The sequence below is a fragment of the Dromiciops gliroides genome, chromosome 5 (assembly GCF_019393635.1).
Source record: "Dromiciops gliroides isolate mDroGli1 chromosome 5, mDroGli1.pri, whole genome shotgun sequence".
Classification (NCBI taxonomy): Eukaryota; Metazoa; Chordata; class Mammalia; order Microbiotheria; family Microbiotheriidae; genus Dromiciops; species Dromiciops gliroides.
In genome coordinates this window covers 164,011,262-164,036,514 of record NC_057865.1, presented here as the reverse complement: position 1 = coordinate 164,036,514, position 25,253 = coordinate 164,011,262, and the positions used below count along the sequence as shown (strand labels likewise).

At 41.0% G+C, this 25,253-nt stretch overlaps 1 protein-coding gene across 1 annotated transcript in view; it reads right to left on the bottom strand.

Annotated features, from left to right (window-relative positions):
* The window catches only part of FRMD4A (FERM domain containing 4A), a 313,453-nt gene that overhangs the window by 48,921 nt on the left and 239,279 nt on the right, over positions 1-25,253 (bottom strand). The window contains exons 14-15 of the mRNA XM_043967592.1: positions 20,695-20,833; positions 12,286-12,427 (exon numbers count right to left, since the gene is read on the bottom strand). Of these exons, the coding sequence (XP_043823527.1) occupies positions 12,286-12,427; positions 20,695-20,833 (281 nt within the window). The remainder of the gene's footprint in view (positions 1-12,285; positions 12,428-20,694; positions 20,834-25,253) is intronic.

The following is a 25,253-nucleotide window of genomic DNA, read 5'->3' as shown; positions in this document are numbered from 1 at the left end:
ATCTGGCCTAGGTCCACTTCTAGTCTTTCCCTACATTCCCCTTTCTTGCTGTTGGTCAGTTTCCATCTGTTCAATTATCATCCCTACTCAGATGACTCCTAGACCTATGCACGCAGCCCCAATATGTATCTATGGGGGGGGGGCAGCTAGATGGTGCAGTGGTTAAAGCACCGGCCCTGGATTCAGGAGGACCTGAGTTCAAATCCGGCCTCAGACACTTGACACTTACTAGCTGTGTGACCCTGGGCAAGTCACTTAACCCCCATTGCCTGCAAAAAAAACCAAAACCAAAACCAAAAAACAAAACCAATTTGTATCTATCTCTCCCTTCTCCCTTCCCTTCCCTTCCCCTTCCCCTTCCCTTCTCTTCTCTTCTCTCTTTCTCTCTCTCTCTCTCTCAAATCCAAGTCCATTTTACCAACTGCCAATCAGGTTTCTCTGACTGGAAAGCCTGAATGCATCTCAAACTCAACATATCCAAAAGATAATTTGTTACTCCACCCTCCACCCCTAGCTCCAACCTGCCCTTCTTCCTAATTTGTCTATTTTTCTTAGGGACATTACCATCTTTCCAGTCACTTTCCAGTCACAAGGTTTGCAACTTTGGATTATTTAGCTACTTTTTCACTGTTTATTGACTGAATGATATTTAACTTTTCTAGTGCTTCCTTCATATGTAGCTAGCCAGGCGCCAAATGCACTCAACTCTACCGCACAATATATCTTGCATTCGTTTCTTTCTCTCCACTTATGTGGATACCACCCTAGTTCAGGCTCCCATCACCTCTCACCTGGACTATAACAACTTCTTTAATGGGTTACTTGCGACATGTCTCTCCTCTTTCCATATATCTGTCAAAATAATTTTCTTAAGACACAGGTCTGGCCATGTCATTCCCTTGCACAAGAAGTTCCCATGTCTCCCATGTTCTTCTCTTTGGCTTTTAAAGTCCTTCAAAATCTGACTCTAGCTTCCTTTTCCATATTTGTCATGTTAATCACCTCCATGGACTGTACATTCTTGTAGAACAGGCTCAACTGCTGTTCTTCATACATGTTGTTTCATTTCCTATCATTATGATTTTATGACTGTATAGCCCCTCCTCCATACCTGGAACATACTCTTCTCTCATCCCTGCCTTACAAAATACCTAGTTGGTTTTTCCCCAAAAATTCTGTTCAAGTACCACTTTAGAAAGGAAGCTCATGATTCCTCTAAGTAGTAGTGCCTGTCCTCTGGAAATAGTTTGTATATATTTTGTAGTTAATTTTTTGGTGTGTATTTTGTCTCCTCTCCTCCAAAAGAAATGTCTTTAGGTCGGGGACAGTTTTATTTTTACTTTTACATTCCAGTGCCTAGCACAGTTCCAGGTATATGGTAAGTGCTTAATAACATGCTTGCTGACTGAGCAACACTCCTTTGTACCTAGCATTGTCTTGACATAGTTCTCTTAAAATAAGAATGCTTCTGGAGAGGAATAACAGGAATGCTGGGCATTTACCTGGATTTACAAAGTACATTACATACATTATTTCATTTGATCCTCATAAGAAACTTGAAAACTTGTATAGGTATTTATTCTGGTTTGGTGGTGGGGGCCAAGGTTGGTGAAGGATTTTTTTTTTTTTAGTGAGGCAATTGGGGTTAAGTGACTTGCCCAGGGTCACACAGCTAGTAAGTGTTAAGTGTCTGAGGCTGGATTTGAACTCAGGTACTCCTGACTCCAAGGCCGGTGCTCTATCCACTGCGCCACCTAGCTGCCCCAGTGAAGGATTTTGATCAAGACATCCCAGGTCACTTAGTTTCCCCCTTTGGTCAAGTTGATGAAATCACAGAAAGTAAGGGACAGATAATAGACAATAAGGTGTTACAGTCTTAAAAGAAATGTATAGGAGGTTTATACTCTTACCTCTTGGTGAGTTTTCAAGAAGGTCTCTGATAAAAATCGATGGAATTAGAGAAGCTAGCTATTAATTGGCAAAAGGTCAGCCATGTCTTTTGTTTTGTTTTTTTTTTTCAGTTTTTTTTGGGGGGGTCGGGGCAATGAAGGTTAAGTAACTTGCCCAGGGTCACACAGCTAGGAAGTGTCAAGTGTCTAAGGCCGGATTTGAACTCAGGTCCTCCTGAATTCAGGGCTGGTGCTTTATCCACTGTACCACCCAGCTGCCCCCCCAGCCATGTCACTGTCTCTAGAAGGTCATTAAGACAAGAGACAGGGGGGCAGCTAGGTGGTGCAGTGGATAGAGCACCGGCCTTGGAGTCAGGAGTACCTGAGTTCAAATCCAGCCTCAGACACTTAACACTTACTAGCTGTGTGACCCTGGGCAAGTCACTTAACCCCAATTGCCTCACTTTAAAAAGAAAAAAAAGACAAGAGACAGCTCTGAGGAGTGTAACTGGCAGCAGAGAAGAGAACCAGCTATAGAAGAAGAACTGAGCTCTTGAGTGGGGGAATAGTTGTTTTCCTGGGGAAAGAATTTTTCTCTCCTCCTCCATTTCCCCACCCATGTAAGCCACAGCATCTTGAATTGAAACCTTTCACTCAGTAGGAGACAAGGAGTCAAGGTAAGAGACAGTTCTTAGGAATGAATTATGTAAGTAGAGAAGAGATCCAGCCCTGATCATTAGGAGCTGAGCTAAAGAGTTTAATAGCACCGGAGAATAGAGTTAAACAACACTCCTAGCATAGACTCTGTGCCTAGAAAGAACAATAGGAGGATATCAACAGAAGGCACTGGGGGCATGCAGTACCAGAAGTATGAGGTGTCTTGTTCACATACATCCTCAAAGTGCATGCCTTTCTACTACTATATTCTAAGTGTGTATGTACTCTTCCTACTGATCCCGTGTACACTTGTGGGAAAGTGTGACCCTGATTTATGGAGAAAATATTCTGGCGCTATTGTTCCTATGAGATTCAGAGCTTCTTGAAAGCAGGGAATATCTTTTGCTTCTCTTTGTATCCTTAGCACTTAGCATAGTGCCTGGCACTTACGAGGTTCTTAATAAATGCTCATTCACTAATTGATGCCATTCAGTAAATGCCTTTATTTTGAGTTAATTGTGGTTTTTGATGTAAAAGTAAGTATATCAGTTTAGACCCATAGGATACCTTGAACCTAGGGTAGTTGCCCTCAGTCTCAGGGAACTGAGAATGTGAGAGTCAGGAAGATAGCCTAGAGAGTACAACACATTGCTCTACCCATTTTTACAAATGAGAAAACTGAGCAACACTAAGGATAATGCACATTTTTCATACCTTTAGGATTTTTTAAAAATATGGGTTGTTAGACCAATCTCTTGAATAATCACAGACATCAATGATGAAGCTCTGTACTATTCCGGGTGCTTGATGTGATCAATGCAATTGAAGAAATAGAGGACTTCACCATCCACAGGGAATTCCTCTTTGATTTGTATCTAGCACAAAACATCCTCTGTGAGTTAGAAGCACCTTGGGCAACCTTACATTTTTCTATGTAATGCTTTGCTTCATACTGAACAAAGTCATCTGTGGTTGCCTTTATCAAGGAACCTTGATAAGAGACTGTTTCCTGAGGGAGAACCTTTAAAACTGTGGTGTGTTCTCTTGATTCAAATTTCAATTAAAAAACCAATGTAGACTTTTCTATGCATCTTTACATCAGTTATATAACTGTAAAGAGGTATTCTGCTATGGAGTGCTTATTTCCTTATTGTATTTTCACAAAGGGTACCTTTGATGTGTATGTGTGTTCTTCATATACATTTATGAATGAAGACATATTTTAAGATGGGAAAGTAGGCATCTGGCTTGGTAGTTATCAATAAGCCCCGAATCTTTCTCATTTCTCAAACTTGAATGACATTCCAACATACTTTTTGCCATTTCCCCTGGAACATACTTTTTGTATTCGTTACCAAGTTCAGAGAGCACCTAGATAGAGCAGTGTATAGTACTGAGCCTTAAGTCAGGAAGATTCATTTTTTTCGAGTTCAGATCTGGCCTTAGACACTTAGTAGCTCTGTAACCCTGGGCAAGTCACTTAATCCTGTTTGCCTCAGTTCCTCATCTATAAAATGAGCTAGAGAAAGAAATCGCAAACTACTCCATCATCTTCACCAAAAAACCCCAAATGGGGTGATAAAGAATCAGGCATGACTGAACAAGAACAACAACCAAGTTTAGAAATATATATATGTATATTGACTTCCTTTGGAGTATCTTATCAAGGTCTTCATGGAATTTCTTTACCTTTTTCAATCTCTGCAATAGATGTTGATATATAAGCTCCCAGTTACTTTTTGGTGGTCTTTTTGCTAACACATATAATGAGCATTGCCAAATGAAATGCCTTGACCATGTGTCCCATGAAATGGCATTTCTTGTTGCCTCTGGATATACAATGACAATAGCTCTGCTATTTTGTTTGCCTTGCCAAGAAGAACCTATGGGACATTATTTCATTTAACTATAACTTTCTTTTGGTTTCCTTTCCGTGTGTGTGTGTGTGTGTGTGTGTGTGTGTGTGTGTGTGTGTAACAGTATCAATGGGGTTCTTTTCCAAAAGCATGTTAATTTGTGAGTCACATGTCACATTTAGAGGATTTACTGGTAGTTAAGTTAATGTGTATAGAGAGTCTTAAAACTAACTTAAAACTAAGCATCCTAAATTTCCTTTCTGCACTCTTGACTGCAGAAGCACAGGTTGTAGGGAAGAGAGGGAGAGAAACATATAGGGCTGAGGGTAGTTTTTTAGTTTCCTTTGTTTAATTAGTTCCCATGACCAAAGAAAGAATTTACCATGTCATGGCCAACTCACTGCTGCTAAGCCTCTTCAAATTTAGCCAGGTGATCTGCTGATAGCAGATATAGTCTATAATGAGTATGATACTCAACACGCTTTCCTACCTAGTCTGTTAGAAACTGTTAGGGCATATGCTCTGTGCAAATAGCTTTTGAGACCCCAGGGTCATATCTCTGGTTTCAGAGCAGGTTTTTTTGGAGGCCTCATTGTTATAATAGTTATTAATAAACTTTCCAACAATAGGAGGAAATGCTAACATTAAGAGAATAAGAATGTACAAACAGCAGAATGATGAATCTATAATAAACCCAGCCAAAGGTAGAGGTTCAACTTTGCATGACACACTTTCTCCAAGGTGCCAAGGCCAACGATATATATCCTTTAGCAACTGATGTTCCTACTGCTCATGATGGAGGTGATTCGATCACAATCTTGTGATCACAATATCTAATTCCTATTTCTCTCTCATTTTTTCTTTCTCTATTTCTCTTTAATTCTTTTTCATTTTCTCTTTCTCTAGTTCTCTTTCATTTTCTCTTTCTTCAGTTCTTCCTCTCATTTCCTTTCCCTAGTGTCTGTCTGTCTCTCCCTCCCTCTCCCTCTTTCCTTCTTTCCCTCAAAAGGCTGTGGCATTTTATAGAGTAGCTGACAGAGGATCACTCACTTGTGTAGGGTCCCAAACCAAATTAGAGGCAGAATTGGAAAAGAAAAACCTCTTAAATCCAGTCCCACAATCATATCCTCAAGCAGAAACTGCCTCTGGAGTAAGGGGGAATGTAGAAAATGAATGGTTTATGCTCCTATATTTTCATTCAAGACACCACCATCAGTCACACTGTTCTAATTCTTTAAAAATAGACATTATGATAGCAAGTAAAAAAAAGATATAATTCTACTTGCTTACATGCTAGTATTGAAACCCACAAAATCCCTCCAGGAACACTGGCATTTTCTTGGTCATTTTATGGAATTTTCTTTAAATAGCTTAAAAGAAAAGAAAAACCACACATACTTTATTCACTCCCACTCCTGCCCAACAAAAGAGTCCTCAGCTATGAAAAATCCCCTAAACAATGTTCAGAATAAACCCTAAACTATCTCCCCCCTCCCAAGGGGATACAATCTACTTACAAGGCACTATGTCTTCAACTAAAAAGGGAAATGTAGAGCTTTGTATTCAAGACCTGAGCATATATATTATGATTCAAATCTCTCCTCATTCTCCCTCTTCACTGTTTTAAGCATAGCAAATTAGAAGTGAAGATATTTCAGATTTCCACAAAAGCAAAAATCATATTTGACTTACTCTGAATACACATTAATCACCCAAGATTTAGTTACTAGTCAGTATTCGTGGCTGTGCACTTAAACTTCATCTATGGCTGTGAAACCCAATTTCCTGAAACAAAAATGAGGACTATAGAACTCTAACCCTTTGGTGAAAACAGGCTAATACTAAAAGGAGGAAAAGTGATTTCTGCCTTTCTTGCCCTCCTCAGTTCATGGTACTTATTGGCTATTCAATGAATTCAATAGAAACTGCACACGAATATATAAGATTTGGTGCTATGGAAAGACAGGATTTGGGTTTACACTGGCACATTCTTGGGGAATTTTGTATCAAAGAAAACTGAAGAGCTCCCACTTTGGTCTTTGAGTGTTGGCAATGCCCATAGCAAGAGACCAGAAGATTCTTTGGAGGCCTGACTGGTTTGGTGTGGGCTCAGGGGAATGTCCATTCTGATGGTGAAGGAGATGCTTCACTAGATTGGGTCTATGGACTATTCAAGAGTGGCCTTAAACCTTTGGTGCAGTAAACCTGGAAGGATCTTGTTCCGCACATGTGGGGTAAATCTCTAGGGGTAGAAAGTAAGATTCCTTTGTCTTATATAGTGACACAGTAGAAATATATTGGAAAGAACATTAGATGTGAGTAAGGGGACATGAGTTTGAATCCCGGCTCTATTTGCTATTTGTATGACCTTGAGCAGGTTATCTAAATTTTCTGGACTTCCGTTACTTATCTATAAAATGAGGAGTTGGGTCTGGGACCTTTGAGGTGATATAGTCCCAACGTCTCATTTTATAGATGAGTAACGGAAGTCCAGGGAATTTAGATAACTTGCTCCAAATCTATGATGCTTTGAATGCTAGCCATGATTCTTTCACTACATAGTTATAACATTTATATGAAGATCTTACTAGATGAGACCTACAAGGCAGTATAGTAGATCTCTCATGAGGTATCTAGGTCTATTACTATAGCCTTGGAAGAGTTGAGAGGAGCATCATCCTTCAAACGATTTAGCCTTTTTCACCTCCATTTAATTTTTCCTGCCTAGTAAGATGTCTTTGTTTCTAGCATACGTCAGTAGATGAGAAAGAAAACAGTGTCGTAGGTCATTGGAGACAGAAGGAACCATAAATATGATCTAATGTAATCTTCCTCCTTTTATGGATGAGGATCATTTACTAAAGTAAATTCTGAAACCACAAGGATGGTATGTGTGGATCAACAGTTGAGTAGGAGGTTATGGGAGGAACAACGTCAAGAAAAGGGAGGAAGAGGTTGGAGAGAAAGGAATTGAGCTTCAAATTTGAGTTTAAGTCAAAGGTCACAGATAAAGGAGGATGAGAAATGGGTCCATGAGAAGTGGAGCTATCATTAACTTCATACATACAGTCCTATCCTCTTCCAGTATCAGGAAAGACCAGGGCTCCTGACAGCTAGTGAAAAAAAAAAAGAGTAGCAATCAGCAGCACCCATCTGACTGGTGACAAGATCTATGGCGTCTGAAGCTGTTTCTCATTATTATTATTTAAAGGAGCTCTCATTGTTCAGTGTCTGATGATAAGTTTCCTGTTTGGTGGCTAAACCTCTGGTTTCCCAGTGGTCTAACCTCAGAAACTTCTGAGCTGCCTGTTATCAGCATATCTGAAATCTCTTACATTAAGAGAGACTTTTCAGGCTCTGACATGCTCTAGTGGGAAAGGCTTGACTTGTTATCTGGTCCAGTTACCTCTGACACTAGTGTGATGCATGATTCACTCCTCAGCTCTTTTTATTTTCAACACTTTAAAAAAAATACTTTCTCATTGAGTACAAGAGAGTTATAGGGAAAAGGAGAAGGACTGGGGCAGAACTAAGAGCAACTAAGCTTAATTCATTAAGTATTTGTAAACCTCCTTCATGTCTCTGATAAAAAAAAAACATAAACAAAAACCCCGAACCCTTACATTAAAGGAAAAATATGCAGAGAGCAAAGAGATAGTAAGTACAATGTAGAGGATAAGACTCAGAAAGACCTGGGTTCAGGTACAGTCTCTGATACCTATTGGGTGTGTGACCCTGGGCAAGTTCATTAGACTCTCAATGCCCCCAGGCACTGAGGACAGCTAAATGGCTCAGTGGATAGATCACTGGACCTGGAGTCAGTAAGACTCATCTTCCTGAGTTCAAATCTGGCTTAAAAAAGTTACTAGCTGTGTGACCCTGGCCAAATCACTTAACCCTGTTTGCCTCAATTTCCTCATCTGCAAAATGAGCAAGAGAAGGAAATGGCAAACAACTCCAGTATCTTTGACAAGAAAACCCCAAATGGGGTCAAATGAAGAGTCTGACAGGACTGAAAAATACCAGCAACTACTGGACCCCAGGCAAATTCTCTAAGACCATAAGTTTCAAAGCAGTGTCTGTGGAGCAATCCCATCCTCTTTCCCATCCCCCCATCCCCTGCCCCATTTTAAACTTATTTTTTCATTCCATTCAACTCAACTGAGGCAATCTATGTTAAAGTACTTTGTAAACCATCAAGTGCTTTGTAAATATTGGTGGTTATTATTGTTTGACAAATGTTTATTCCATACTTTCAGTTTTATGAATGTCAATGTAATTGCTATAATATAAATGAACTACTTTTTATTTAAGAAGGAATAATATTATCTTTTCTTTTTTTTAAATAGAGGTGGTTTCTGACAGTGAACTGTCCTCTGTGAGCCTCTAGAGATTGTGGGTTTACATTCCCAGATAGAGAGTACCATGACCAACCATTGTTATAGACATTGCCAATATTCTAAAGAAAGGCTACATGATTATGTGGGAGACTTCAGGGATGGGACAGGCTATAATACTGTACATATTAGACATTCGGATGCTATTCTCAGCTCTGCCAAATGTCTATGCTTACGATCTTCATCAAGACACACATTCTCTTAATTTGCCCAGCTTTAAAGCAGAGATGAAGTTGAACAAGACTATGCTCAGAAAGTACTTACAGATCTTGAAGTGTGCTGAAGTGAGCATGGTGATATGTGTCAAGATAATGGAACGTGATAAATGAGATTTGGCAGATACTCAGGCAGGAGCCCACCTGAGTGGATTACTGGCTGATTTGACTGGATTAGTAGTTGACTAGATTCTAAGCACATCTGGCTGGTACTTGAGAGTACTTAAGAAAGCATGGTTCTCAGAAGCTAACAAACTTTGAACTTCCAGCCCAGTCAACCAACCAGCTTGAAGAACTTCTAATTTCTGGGAGGGGACAGGATGGAGGAAGGAGAGCCTGCGCAGGGAGCTCTGGCTCTTTGGGTTCCTGACTTCACCGTGGTGGAGGAGAGAGACTCCAGAAGACTTCACAGAGAAATTGAGGAAAGATAGGATTACCGAGCTGTAGGAATTCTGTTCTCAATCTTTCTCTATCTTTCAATAAACCCTTAAAAACCTAAACTCGTTTTATCAGTTATTTTAGTCAGTTTCCCCCCAAACTGGGGGAACAGATTAGAACCCACATTTAGAATTTTAAATTACACATATGCCCACTCATCCCAAGTTGAAAAATGAGCAGAGTTGGCTAAGAGGGGACTATATGCAGCAAAGGCCTCTGTGCTTATCGGAATGTGGAGGCTAACCTGATCTAGTTTTCAGCACTGCCTATTCAATAGGACCATCATATTTTGTTTCCAAAAGACAAACACAGCTGTTAGCTTTTGACCCACCCTCTGCTGCTCAGCCAGAGATTCCACACATGGTGGCAACTAGAGGCAGAAGAATGGGCTTCTTCACTGGAATCCTGTGGCTTTGATGTGAGGATCTCAATTTTTTTGCAACGTGCTTTTTGCTTTGCATAGTTAAGTCAAGGATGTCCACCACTCTTCAGACATTTAGGAACAAACAACATGAGTTCCATGATACTGAAGAAGGGGAAATAAGGCAAGGAGGGTTTGTGGTTGACCAAAAGATCATTTTGGGGAATCAGAACAGGAACCCACCAGACACCTCTGTTCTCAGTAGTATAGAACTTGACAAATGATTTCTTCTCACAGTGAGCCTGTTAGGTAGGTAGTCTATGTGTTATTCTTTCTGAGATCCAGAGAGATCAGTGATGGGCCTAAGGTCACATGGCTGTTAAGTGGCAGAGCCAACAGTCCAGCTTGGGTTTCCTAAGTCCAGCATTTGTTCAGCTATACTGTACTGTATCCTTTTTGATCAGTAAGTGCTTCTAAGCACTTCTAAGCCCCTGACTGAAATGACTCTGTGGAGCCATTATGGGCCAGTTATAATGACTGATCTAAAATGGCCAGTGGGGCAAACACAGAGAGGTTTGCTGATCTCTGTCTCAACAGGAGAGTAGATAGCTTTCCCTCAGATACACACGCATCAGCCTAGAAAAGATGGGCAAGGCTTCAGACTACTTTCCTTGTGCTAACATTCCAGAACCATGGCTGGATTATTCTAAAGGGCAGTCAAGCATTTGTCTGGTGGCTTGTGGAGTAACCTTCACTTTGGGGATTTTTCCAGTGGGAAGGTTGGCACATAGCCCTTAGCAATTCTGCCTAGCAGTATGGCCTCATAAGAATTTGCCTTGCATGGTTTTCCAACCCTTGCCCCAAAGGCATTGCCATACCAGCACATCTCAGCCTGAAAACCAGACATTAAGGAAAAGATGCAACTGGTAATTAGTAAACAAAGATGGACTCCATCAATGGCACCCAGGAGGTGTTTTTTGTTTTTATCTTGAAAATACTTCTCTTCTGGCATAACTATGTGATTTCCCAGTAAGTTACTCATAGTTAGCTACCCATCTGACATATTAAAAAAAGCATAAATTGAGAGTTACAAAGACTCACTCCAGGGGCATCAGCAAGCCACAGATCAGGGCTAGGAAAAATCTGAGCTTCTGTTTCTGATCTGTGCATCTATCTGCTTTCAAAGCTTTTCCATTCTAGCCAATCTGAGGCAAAAAGGCTCACTTAATAAGTTTTCCAGGAAATTGAGAGCTCCAGTAGGAGGTGTTTTAGTGATTCTTTTCATCTGCCTATTGAATAAATGAAAAAAGCATTTACTGAGCACTTATTATGTGCAAAGCACTGTGTTAAGTGATGGGGGTAAAAACAGAAATGCAAGACAGTCTCTTCTCTCGGGAGCTCACATTCTAATAAGGGAGACAACATAGATTAAAAATTTCAGCTACAATCCAGATGGGATGGTCCTGTGGTCCTCAGGGTACAACAACAAAGTAAATGGCAATACCCCTTCTTTAATGTTTTGTCCACTGATAAAATCATGTCAATTTATGAGGTTGAGTCATGTGACAGCGCCAAGGACTTTATTATCTGAGCGATTTCATTTGTCAGGCTTTGCCTATGATCACTTTGCAAATAGGCCTTCTGTTGATGAAGTGACTAGTCAAAGATCCAAGGTGAACACAAGTTTTGGATATCAGTCCAACACGCTACCTTGGAGCAATCTGGAAACAAGTCTCACATCCTGGATAAGCAGGAAAAATCGTCCTATAATATATATTTTTTAAATGACTGGAAAATGCATTCTGTTGCTTAAAGTGGCGTCTATTAATTCCACTATTATGCATTTCCTCCATTCGTGAAATCACTCACACACACACACACACACACACACACACACACACACACACACACCACTTTCTTTTCTATTTTGAGATACTACTAACAGTGGATCATCCATCAATCAACAAGTATGACTAACGATTGATCCTAGGGTGTGGGTGAATAGACTATTGTATTACAAATCATCCTTCTCATTATGAATTGTCCTTTAATTGGAAGTTGCAGCTTGATATTTTTTTTTTGGTAGCACCTATTGACATTTGTGACATGGTATCTCAGTTTACTCCCAACTTTGTGGTGGTGGTGTTGTTTTTAATAGTATCCCATTCTTAGGGGCAGCAAGGTGGCACAGTGGATAGAGCACCGGCCCTAGATTCAGGACTACCTGAGTTCAAATCCAGCCTCAGACACTTAACACTTACTAGCTGTGTGACCCTGGGCGAGTCACTTAACCCCAATTGCCTCACTAAAAAAAAAATAAATAAAAATAAAATAGTATCCCATTCTTGACTGCTATTTGCCCTGCTGTTCTGTCAGCTACTACTGTTTCCTAGCCCTCCACAGAACTCTGCCAGATGGTGTGGAGTTGTGTTATCATTTGCACAATCCAGTAGAATAAACCAAAGCCTTTACCTGATGAAAGGAGACTCCCACTGCTGCCGCTGATAATTTTCCCTTTGCTACCCATGTTGGCTAACTTCGAAGTCTTCAGCGTTCCGGTTTCAGTAAGGTCAATAGCAATCTCACTCAGGCTTCTTGCAGCATGGATTTTGGACTAGAATCAGATGAGAGAAATGTGATTATAGAGAAGCTTAGATCTGGAGAAACATTTACCACTTATGGGCAACAGAAACTTGCCTCTTTGTGATGCTACAATTTGACAATGTTTTATTTGCCTAAGTACTTGACTATTCCAAGTCTGGGGAGTTTGGATCCAACTATTAGTTAACATATTATTGAAACTTTTGGCAAGGGCACATGTAAGCGAGCTATCATCAAACATGAGTTGCAAGTATTCTGTGATTACTCTAATTCTGTGCTTAAACATGTCTACTTCAAGGAGAAAAGAGATGAATTTTTGGAACCTGTATGAGTGTGTGGTTTTCCTAAAGAGCAGGTCTGACCATGCCCCTCTGCCCCCTCAATAAATTCCAGGGGCTTACTATTACCTCTAGAATCAAATATAAACTCCATCGTATGGCACCCGCACAACCTGACCTTTTCAGTCTTCATATATATCACTAGCCGCCATGAGCCCAGTGGTCAAGCCATACCGGCCCACTCATTGTTATTCTTCATATATGACATTCCTTCTCCTATTTCTGTACCTTTGTAATCAGTGTCCCCCATGCCTGGAAAGTTCTCCCCCAGATGTGCCCCTCTTAGATTCTCTGACCATTTTCAAGAATCAACTTTTAAGTGCCAACTTCTACAGGCAACCTCTCCAAGGGTTCCTATCCACCTTCCCTACCTGCCCCAGCTGCAAGTATTTTCTTTTCCAAGGCTACCTTGGTTCTATCCCTTCTGTATCTCATATGTGTGTATGTGTATGCACATGTGGTATCTTCCATTTGATTGTAAGCTCCTCGAGGGGAGACTGTTTTTCCTTTTTCTGTGTATTCCCTGAGCTTAGCACAGGGCTTGACATATGAGAACACTAAATAATTGCTTGTTGAATGATTGAGTGATTGATATGAGTTTCATGATGTAAAAAGCACTTTAAGTTGCACCCAGTTTTTAAGCTGATTTCACAATCTGTCTTTGTTATTCACACAGTACCAAAAAGGTTTCTTAGTAATTTTAGGGGAATGGTAGTTAGATGGTTAGTAGGTGTTTATGTGTAATGGGCATGGAATTGTAGTGTGTAAATGTGGATACTTACGGAGGAAATGTTTGCCTGTGTTATTCAGAGTCCAATAAAAAGTAGAAATATAAACTTTTAAAGAAGCTTTCAGTAGCAAAGGAAGCACATGAAGATGCATGACTAAGTACACATTATATGTAATTTTATTTATGCTATATTCTTTTATAGTTATATATACTTTAATATTTGCAGCAGGGAAGAACAATAAAAAATGTTTATACATTTAGCCCCAAAGGTGATTAAGATATGTTTTATTTACTGCTTTTGGCAAATAAAAATGTTTTGCATTCCCAAAAATACATCTGAAGTTTACAATTTTCATTTAACAGCTGGGAACAAATTCTGAAGACAGTAATCAAGGCAATGGGCAGTATTCAAACAATTACCCTTAGCAATATAATTGTAACCGTAATTGGTAAATTTGCTAATTGTTCTTCTCAACTGCAGTCATTAGCCAATATTCAATATTTAAATATAATCTGGGTCCACATTTGAGGCAGTATGGGGCAGCGGATAGAGAGCTGCACTTGCAGCCAGAAGGGGCATGGTTCAAGTCCTATCTCTGATGCATGTGAGCTCTATGACCCTGGCAAAGTCACTTAAACTCTTGTTGCTACAGGCAGCTCTCTAATAGCACACGTTGCAGAGTAGGGGCTGTCCTTCACTGGTAGAATTGGTGAAGTGAGTTTCCTGATCTGGAGTTCTGCATACCTGTGAAATCACAGGTCTGGACCACTGACTTATGCATATGTAGTCCCAAGCTCAAAGTCACAATGGAGGCTCTAAAGAACCTTACTCCATGAGTAATCATTAACAGTAATTCCCAGCCTGGACCAGCACCATGCCTTCCCCTCTACACAGGTGAGCACAGGTGGAGGGCATCCTGTGAAGGAAATACAGATGGATCTTTTTTCTGGTCGCATCCTGGGGGTCCCTGCTTCTGTTCATTCTAACATTCCCTTCTCTAATGTGGCCAGCTAGGCACAATAGACGATGTTTGGACATGAAGCGCATCATCCCGGGTTTGACACAGCTCGGGAGAAAAATCTAAATTCAGGCTGCAGCTGGTGAATGCAGGGAAGGGGTGGGGAAATGTTGACCATGGTACACTTTCCATGTGTTAACGAGATAAAAGCCTAAGGGATGAAGGAAATGCTGAAACTCATTGCCTCCTTTGTTCCCCTAGGAAGGAACTGTCTTCCTCCTCATCCTTCTGCCTTGTGAATCTTTCCTCTAGTCACGATTCCTTCCTGACCTCAGCAATTTTCCTTGCTCTCAGGACTAGGTCAGCTTTCTCAACTTAGCACTTCCTTGTTCCATAAAATAATCATGGCTGCCAAAGCCCTCTCGCAGGATTTGGGTCTGGAGCAGAAAACAGGAAAGGCCTTCTATTTCATTTTGACATGGAATATCAACAGCACCCATCTGGATGAGCCCTAACTCTGAACAAGTTCTGATCTCGTCTGGAGAAATCCTGCTTCTCCTCTTTTTGGCAGCATCTGTCCACTTCTACAAGCTAGTGGTAATAAAATGAGAAACAGGCCCATCCCCAGCATTTAGTGATCCATGAGAGAGATAGAAAAGGCTAGGAACTGAGGATACCAAGAAACATAAGCTGGAAATTAACCACTAATTTGCTGAGTAATTTTACATTTGCGTAGTTAAACCTGAAACTTCAGCGTTCTCAGGGAAAACCATGGTCAATTACCTCACCCTGACATATAACACATATGATAGAGTGTGTTTGTGTTTGTGTGTGTGTGTGTGTGTTGGCAGTGGTGGGGCCATCTGTGAAATACCTTCACTCCGGGCCTAGGATACCTAGAAAATACAGTCCCAAATGTGTTAGCCGAGAATCTAGTAAAGGAGACTGGAGAAAAACTTCCTGGTTTGGTTTGGAATGGTAATATGACAAGACCAAATTAGGCTGGGTTGGAGTACCAGCAGAAATGAAGGGGGATTTCTTCTGGCAAAGGAAGTGGTTTGGACATCTCAGAAGGAGCCTTCAGAACCCCTGAGTCTCAGTAAGGAGATCTGTCTGGCCTAATGCCCTCTAGTCTGGGGTATCAAGCTCATGCAAGCAAGGTCTCACTTTCTTCTGACTCCTGGCCTTGGACAAAATGAAGAAGCCTGTGTTATCCCTGAAAAGAAGAAAGGATCCCTCACTTATTTGCTATCTGAAGGGAGACTGTGATTAAGTTTCTGGGCAAAGCTAGCTCTTTAAAGGATAAGGATGGGAACTGTGATTTCACTGGCATGGGGAGTTCCCAGGTGAAGAAGGTCCGTCAAGCGAGGTAGGCTGGCACCTTTTCTGTCACTTACAGATCTTTAAACAACTTGCATTTTAGAGGATCTTCATGTGGAGGCAAAAAGACTTTCCTTGATATAAGTGTTATGGGAGTATTATGGGCCCCGGTTACCGCAGAAGTTGTAGGTGGAGGTCAAGGAACTTTTTCCTTGAAACCCCCTGAGATCAAGGAAGCATTTCCTTGAGCTCAACCAAAGGACAGGCACACCCAAAAAAGAGAAGCAGCAAGTTTGAAGACCACCACCCTACATTCCAGTCCCCCTCGATGAGGTAATCTTGTTAGGTGTGGCTTCACCAGGAGAGGACAAAGAAACCGCCCACCAGCAGACTGCTTGGACCCACCAAGGATGGAGTTAATGCCTATCACCAGATTGCCCACAACCCACCATCAAACTACCCCAACCCACCACCAGACTACTTCCAACCCCCCACCCAATAAGGGACATTTTACCGACGCTATATTAGCCCTATAAAAGGGCGCTCCCCAAGCTAGTGCAGGAGGAAAGTGTTTTTTAAACCTTACTCCCGGCCAGTTTTTCTTGTACCCCAATAAACAAGTAAAAAAGTTCCTTGACCTCCCCAGACAACTTCTGGGGTAACCGGGGCCCATAATACTCCCATAACATAAGGATACAATGTTTTTTTCAAACTTGGATAATGACAACTATCTTGTTCTGATTTCTATGGTAATATGGGGTCAGTTCCTAATTGCAGTGAACATTTCTACAGTACGATGCCTCTTGTTCTCAAAGGGTTTCACAGACATTAATCAATTTATACTTGGTCCACTATTTCCCTCCCCACCAGGGCATAATGGTCCTCAAATATAAAACTGGGAGAAACTAATGAAGTCCAAGTCCATGTATGCACATGCATGTGTGTGGATAAGAAAGTGGTGGTATGGGAAGTGCGGGAGAGAGACAGAGATCTCAATGGGGAGAGAGGCATGCAGCATATATGTATATGAGATACACACACAAAATCTGCAAAAGAGAAAATAGTTCAAACAAGGGAAAGAACATGACAGTTGAGCTACCTTTTGGTATACTGTTTGCTAAGACTACTTGTCTCTGGGGTAGGTAAACATTATATGGGAGGCCTTGCTGAAGGACTTTGGAGAAGGGAATGGGTGGTGTGGCACTGTATACAGGACAGCGTGAGCTAATCCCTGATATATTAGCCAACAGGAGCTGTTCTAAAATATTCTAAAAGTGTCTGGTCCTGAACTGTTTAGACATAATTCATCTGGAGGTATACCTACTCACCAGAAAGAATCTTAGCAGTTTTTATGTGTGTGAGTGTATGTGTGTATATACACACACATATGTGTGTACATTACTTATATACATTATATGTCTGCATATTATTCATTCCTCAGATGAGGATTTTGTGATATACTTCCCCTAAGGGGGCGTTTTATCAGCTCTATCATCTCCATTTTAAATTGGGGATCTTTCATTCATTTAACTAACATAACTATGGTAGCAATTTGCATAATAATTTCACAATACTTGTCTCATTTAAATTTTTGATTATTGGATAAGGTCAGGAATTTTCACTCCTATTCTCTAGATAGAGAAAGCAATGCCCAAGAGAGTATTAAAAGGCACTTGCCCAGAGTTCTGACACCCAGATGTATATAATCCCTAACAGAATACATATCAAAGAATGACCATCTGTGGGGAATAGAAGGGCACCATGGCATTTGTCATCATTCAAGACTTTGTGCCCAGTGGGGAGGTGCATCCACCTCCATAGGTTGAAGGTTGGCTACTGACATTAAAGGGATGTTTAGGACCTCCTTGTCGATACTGAAATTTGGTTTTGTCTCTCAATTGATTGTTATTATATCACTGATCTAATATTGTAATAATGTATAATTACATGAACATTATATAATTATTATATAATAATTGATATTATTATATCATCTTTCTGTGTAAGAATACTTCTCTCAGAACACATACAAGAAGTATCATGATCAATTCTTCAGCACAGTATAGTGGAAAGTATACTGGCTGACAGCTGTGGTGTAGTGTACTATATTAGGAAACCTGCAATCTGAATGCAAATCCCACTTTCAATATTTGCTGCGTGATCCTGCTCAAGTGCCTTTACCCCTATGAGACTGAGTTTCCTCATTTTGGGGGGGTAGAGGGGGTTCAGATCACTACTTGGATTTCAGTGGTATGGGGCTGAAGGATGCTGCACAGTGAGCCTACTTCCTCTACCAATGGGAAATTGTTTATGCAATGTATAGTGCTTTTATTTTTATTTAAATTTTTTTTTTTTTTTTGCGGGGCATTGAGGGTTAAGTGACTTGCCCAAGGTTCCACAGATAGTTCGCGTCAAGTGTCTGAGGCCATATTTGAACTCAGGTCCTCCTGAATCCAGGGCTGGTGCTTTATCCACTGTGCCACCTAGCTGCCCCCAAATATATAGTGCTTTCAGAGGCACTGAGTAAAGTATCTACCCCAGGGTAAGGTAGGTGGGTAGGTTTTACAAATAGGATTTGAACTCAGATCATCCTGCCTTTTATCTAGATCTTTTTTCATTATGCCGCAAGCTGTCTCTATCCTCAATTATAAAATAAGCAAAGTTATATTATACTTGTAAATATTTTAAATCATAAAATATAAATATAAAAATTATAAAATAAGCAAAATAATATTTACACTACCAACTTCACACAGCTATTGGGAGCAAATTATTTTATAATGTTTAAAGTACTACTTACATGTAGATCAGTATTATTGTTGTTGTTGTTTTTTTTTTTGGTGAGGCAATTGGGGTTAAGTGACTTGCCTAGGGTCACACAGCTAGTAAGTGTGTAAAGTGTCTGAGGCCGGATTTGAACTCAGGTCCTCCTGAATCCAAGGCCGGTGCTCTATCCACTGCGCCACCTAGCTGCCCAGATCAGTATTATTGTTAATTGTTTGCTATCTATGGAACCAAATACAATTTCCCTCCTTTAAATTAATGGTATCAATATATAGAATTTTATATCAAGAAGGATTAACCTCTATGTTCTAGAAAATTACTGAGCTGTCTGTCCATCATATATCACCTTCACAAAGGATCATGGCTCTACAGCTTGAAGAGACCTTAGAGGCATCTAGTCCAACCCCCTCACTACACAGATAAAGAAACATAAGCTCCAGAAGGTTGTTAAGGGACTTGCCCAAGATCATGTAGTGTGCTAACAGTAGGATGCGAACCATGGTTCTTTAACTCTAGAATCATCAAATCAGTATTGAAAGGTTTTGTCCTCCAACTGTTAGTATTAATAGTAAACTCTTATAGTTTCAGCAAAACTCTTACACCCATTCAATATATGTAATATATAACTAGTTGAGACACTTTGGCATGGTTTCATTTTGTTGTATCAAATAAAGTCTCAAATTCTTGTGCCATTATAAATCATTACCATAAATGCTGGTATGGTTTTTTTTTTTATTTAAAATTTTTTTTTAGTGCTGGTATGTTAAGTATAAAGTGCCAAACGTGGGGGGCTGGTGAAGTTTTATCCCAGTCCCAATTCAAGCCAACCAATGCCAAGAAGGTGATGAGAATACAAAATCTAGCCAAGGAAAAAAAAAAAAAGGGTAGTCATTGCATGGTTAGTCTGCATGGTAGATAGCTCCTGGCCAAAAACTATTCTACACCTTATGCATTAGTTGGCTTTCCTCTCCTTATCCTCTTCTATCCCATACTCCCTTAGAAGAAGAAAAAAATTCCAAACAAGGAAAGATAAAGAAAAAGGGAAACTCTCCAAGACCAGCAGAGTTGCACTGAACTAATGAAACTTTGAGCTGGTTAAACTTAGAGACCTCCCACACCCAGCATAGAAACTTACACTGCAGGAGAGAAAACTCCACAAGAGACTAGTGGTATCGCCCAGCTGAGTTGCCAAGGTTTGCTCATTAGATATTTCCACCCCCTCCCCCATGGCAGCAAGTTCCTGAGAAAGGGACAGAGCCCATCTTGATATGCTTTTATTGAGGAGGGATAATGAGTAGGAGTGACTCCCGGAGATGGTGGATGGGGGGGGAGGGGGATGGGGAGGTGAAGGAGTAGGAAAGAGTGAGCATTGATATGTTTGTGGGTGTGAATGAGAGGGACATTACCCACCCACCCACCCCTTGGCTGCTGAGAACTGCCTATGTGAATAAGGGAACCACAGGGATCCTAAGGAAGATGATTATTTACAAATTTCTGAGGCCCTGGGCCCCATCTTGGAGGTGGTTATCATTACTTTTTTTTTTCTTTTTCAATTGTGTGTGCGCGCGCTTGTATGTGTGCATTTAATGAAGTTGGCAGTTAGAAAAGCCCGGAGGGTTCAAAGCAATTATCCTGAACAGTTAGGTGTTGTCTATTAACTGAGAAAGGTTACCGTGTCTCTCTCCTTTAGAAAGAAAAAAACCAATTTGCCAGTTTATAAAATACTGGTTAAAGAGTTTTTCTATTTGCTCTGAGGTGAGCTCCCCAGTAGTTGGAAAGAGGGTCAGAATGCCTCCAAGGGGCCTTAGTAGAATGCATCAAGAAGGATGAGCAAAGTAGATTGTGGGTGGGCCGGAAACCCCTGTGCACCTTGGAGGGAATTGGTCTCTTGGCAAATTCTGTCTTCATTCCATCTATCTACAGCCCAGAGAGACCAAGAATACCATGACTGGCATGAGTTTATGCTGGTAATGAATAAAATGGGCCCCGGTCCAATTTTTAATCCCTGAGTTATGTGATCCCTGGGGCCTATCCAGCCTTTGACCTTCAGGTATAATAATATGGTCTATCCAGGAGAAAGTGGCAGCCTTGGTGAAACCTTTAGGGTCAACTGAGGTTATTCCCTCCATGTCCCAGGGAAGAGTTTTACCTTACTCTGCTTTCTGTCCAGGTAGAACTGGTGTTGGCTAATGGCCATAGCCCATATGGATTTGATTAATGCTGGACATGCGTACCACGTATGCACAGCAATGCCACTGTGACCAAACGTCCTCCTAGTCACCGAGGCCCTAGGGAAAGCAGAACAAGAAGGTGGAACATGTTTATGCTGGTGTCATTTTCAGGGTCAGTAAGTAAATCAGTGATGAGGTTTTATAGCTCTAAGTACAATGCCGGGCAGTTACACAATGTGACTTATCAGAACACACAAACACGGACACACACATATTTCGGAGATGAGCCAGCAAAAGTCCCTTTCTGGATTCTTGACTCCTTAGGGCTCAGGCTGCTGCCAGGTCTCTGCCTTGTTGGGTCACAGATGGGTCAGAGCAGGACACTGGACTTTCCTGCTTGATACACGATTGCTGACAAAGACCGGACTTGCAGAAGGAATAACAGCCTTCTATTCAAAAAAGGCCTTGAATTAATTGGCAACTAGGCCTCCAAGTGAAATACAGGTAAATTATTTCCTAATCCTTGGAGGCTAGAGCTCCTGATTTAGTCATGCCTTTTCCATCACCTTAGGCTTCCCTTCCCCACCCCACCATGGGAGATACTGATGATCAATTTTAAGTGAGTCTGTTGGGATGGAAAGCAGTTAAGAGGGAAGCAAAGATTGGGGTGGCTAGGTGGCGCAGTGGATAAAGCACCGGCCCTGGATTCAGGAGTACCTGAGTTCAAATCCAGCCTCAGACACTTAACACTTACTAGCTGTGTGACCCTGGGCAAGTCACTTAACCCCAATTGCCTCACTAAAAAAAAAAAAAAAAGAGGGAAGCAAAGATTGTTAGAGCTGGAAGGAACCTCAGAGATCATCTAGATCAGTTGTCCTCAAAGCATGGTCCTCATCACACCCCCATGGTCCCCAGTACCCTTTCAGGAGACTCAGTACCCCTCCAGGTCAAAACTATTTTCACAAAATTACTATGATATTTATATTACCCATGTAAACAAAACTCTTTGGCATCTTCCATAATTTTTAAGAGTGTTAAGGGGTCCTGAGACCAAAAAGTTTGAGAATTGCTGACCTATACTAAACCCATTATCTCACTGATGATAAACCAAGACAAGAAGAAAGGAGAAATAAATGACAAGGGCAGTGAATGATAGAGGGTAATGAATGACAATGGAATTTCCCCTTCTTCCCTCTCATTACATATCAATTATTTCTTCATGGAGTAAAGAAGAAAGAAGATAGCTAGATTTCCAAAATGAAACTGGAAACCACTGGTTTTTCATATAATTAGCTGCAATAAAGAAGAGAGGTCAATGTTTTCCCAGAAGGGAAGGAAGTCTCTCTCTCTTAACAAATAGAAGCTGTCTGGGCACTTTACCAGGGGTCAGGAGGAACATGGTAATGGCAGACTGATCGTTATGAAAATGGAATCAGCTTGGGAAAGCAGAATGAGTGAGTGAGTGAATGAATGAATGTGTGTGTTTCTCATCAAGTTATGGGCAAATGGAGTAGGGACACTGTTATAGGAGGTAAGGTGTATCAAGCCTTTTATTCAGAAGAAGGAAGGAACATGGTTTCCTTAAGATCGGTAAATTGGAAGATCCCAGGGTAACAAGAACAGAGTACTATCAATGTTTTCAGGAAATTTTAATTATAAGTAGGATTGTCAATCTTTTCCCTTGAGAAAAATTCAAGGATGCTTCCTTCTTTCTTGTTTGGGTTATAGATTTAATTTTCTCCACCCACCCCCCTTCCTGAATACTCACTTTTTTATTGAAAAAAGTCAAATCTGGTGTCAATTAATATTTCTAATTCCAGGTGCTTATGACTTGTTTTGTTGCTTTGGTTAAAATGAAAGGGGGCGGGGGGGGGGGGGGGGGGGGGGGAGGGAGTCAGCTTGTGAATGAGCAAACAGTTGTCAGTTGAAAAGGGGCCAGAAAAAGAGGGGAGTGAGGGAACCACATACAACAAAACACAGATTTTAAACTGGAACTGCCAACCAAGGACTTGGCTCACACAATAGCTATTGAAACTGGGATGAGTCCAATGCTTATTCTTCTCTAGCAAAGTTAAATTGGGCAGGGAGTGGGGAAGGGGAAGAAACTTGAAATTGAAGACAATGAAAGTTGCAAAATAAACAGAAGCTTGTGGAGGGATAAATATTTTTCTTAGAAGGAGAGTGGGGAAAAATGAAGAAACTACCAGGTCTGAGTAGATCCACATTCTTTCTCCACTTCAGACTTTTCCTGAAGCATGTTTTCTTCTGTCCTCCCTAGTTCTACTAACCTGACTGACAAATTTAAAGGGCCAGAGAATCGGGGGTTAGGCATGGAGCCAGCTCTCCTCCACCCATACTCAGCAACCCCCCTGGGGCCCCGCCCCCGGCCCCAAGCAATTCTACAGGATCTTCTGTGCTCTGTATTGAAGAGATAATTATTATGAGGGTGGGTAGGGTGAAGGGAAATGCTGTGAGTAAAATGTGTGACTGATCCAACTTGGAAAACATCAGCTCTAGTGAATTCTTTTCTTGTAAATTGCAATTTCCAACTGATTGCATTTTAATGAAATGATTACAGCTGACATGTCCTATCATCATGCACAGTTCTGACTTCCTTCCTCATCCTTAATAGACAAGTTTGAGGGGTTGGGTATTGACCACTTAGCATCATCATTACATGTGGTCAATTAGATTAAATCTTCTGTACTCCAGATAAAACAGTATACCGAGAACTGGGATGACAAATACAATTAAGACGGAGGGAAATCTCTTTCTTGGGTACTTCTTGCACCTTCTACTTCCTTTGCCTGGGAAAGGGTCCTTGTTTAGCTTAGCAGTTTGGATCTACTCAGCTGGCACATACTGACGGCAATAGGATGTCTGTACCCTAGCTCCTCCACCTCCCTCCAGGAGCCCTCTTCTCCCTCATCCTAGTTAACAGGCTGAGAACATTCAACTAACATCATAACCTCCTGCCATCCCTTCTCTCATCCTAGGTAAACATCTATACACTATTCATCCTTGAGGACCTAGCTCTGTTTTCCTTGGTGGGGCTTATCTTGCCCAGCCCAGCCCAAGATAATCTATTCCTTCTCTGAATCTCCTAATAACACTTATATGCCATTCATCACACACTGCCTTCTATTTATTGGTCTAGGAATGATTCGACAGTTATCTTTTGGTATTTCTATGTTTCCCTCCCTCTTAAGACTATAACTTCCCTGGGGGAGAAATTAATCCTTCATATTTCTTTGTATGATGGGATTATAGAATAGGAAAGGATGTTAGAGGGAATCTAACTCAACTCCATCATTTTATGGATAAACAGAGGCCCAGAGAATAAGTGTGACTTGCCCAAGGTCACAAAAGCAGGATGTGGCACAGCTGTTTCCCTTGGTGCCTTGAAAATAGATGGTCCTCAATAACATGATTAACTCTTCTCGATTTAAAGACTTAAAGTTTCTAATACATATGTACAGAGGATTTCTTTTCCATTCCTACATCTCTGTGAAGCAGAAAGAAAAAAAACCAAACAAACCTACTGTTGTGCTAATTTGAAGCTGGGGGAACTGAAATAGGAGCAGCTTACTAAATTTTGTAAAACTAATTTCCATTTTTCATTTAGAGCCCTATGGATCCACTTTCTTATTATTACCCTGGACAAATAACTAGAAATTTCTGCTAATTTCTCCTAGTATAGAATATTTTCTTCCAAATCTGCTTCTTCTCCTCCCCTCCCCCCACTTTGAGCAACCCTGATTCCTGCTCGACCATGGCAACATTTTCTGAACACTGGCCACACGAACCAGCTGTTAGCAGTGTCTTCTCCCCAACTGCAGAAAGTACTATCATATGGATAGCTCTCCCTTCTTATATACCTGTGAGGGAGAACCTCCAAGAGCCTACCAGTCAGCTGTGAAACACAGGATAAGACCTTTGCAATCTAACTGGAGTGGCTGGTCCATGCAGATTACTGACTTAAAACACCGCATCTGTCCAGCTGAGTTAATATGCTACAGGCACAGAATGTATTGCACGAACCTCATCTCTCTCCTTTCTAGGCAATGTTGCCTAAGTATAGAGAGAAGAATCCTTGGGAAGTACAGGGGCCCTTCACAGGATGGGAGTGGGGGGTGTCACAGCAAAGGAAACATGAGGCAGATCCTGAAGCCAATGCATGCATAATACAGTATGTGCCAGACTTGAAAAAAAGTCAAATTGTTTTTTACTTAAGAAACTTGATTTTCTCTCCCTCTTCCCCCTCCTCATTGATGGAAAGAAGACCAAAAAAACCCAAAAAAACAAAAACCAACCCACTTAACCCTTGTAACAAATTTATATAGGCAAACAAAATAAATTCCTGCGTTGCCATATCCGAAAAAAACACATTCTTTGCTCTGAATCCACCACCTCTCTGTCAGAAGGTGGGTAGCTAGCTTATCCTTGGCTCTCCAGAATCATGGTTGTATACCAGACTTCTTTTTCACCAGAGCAGGGAAGGGGCAGAATTAATGGTATTTAAAATCAACCTTCTTTT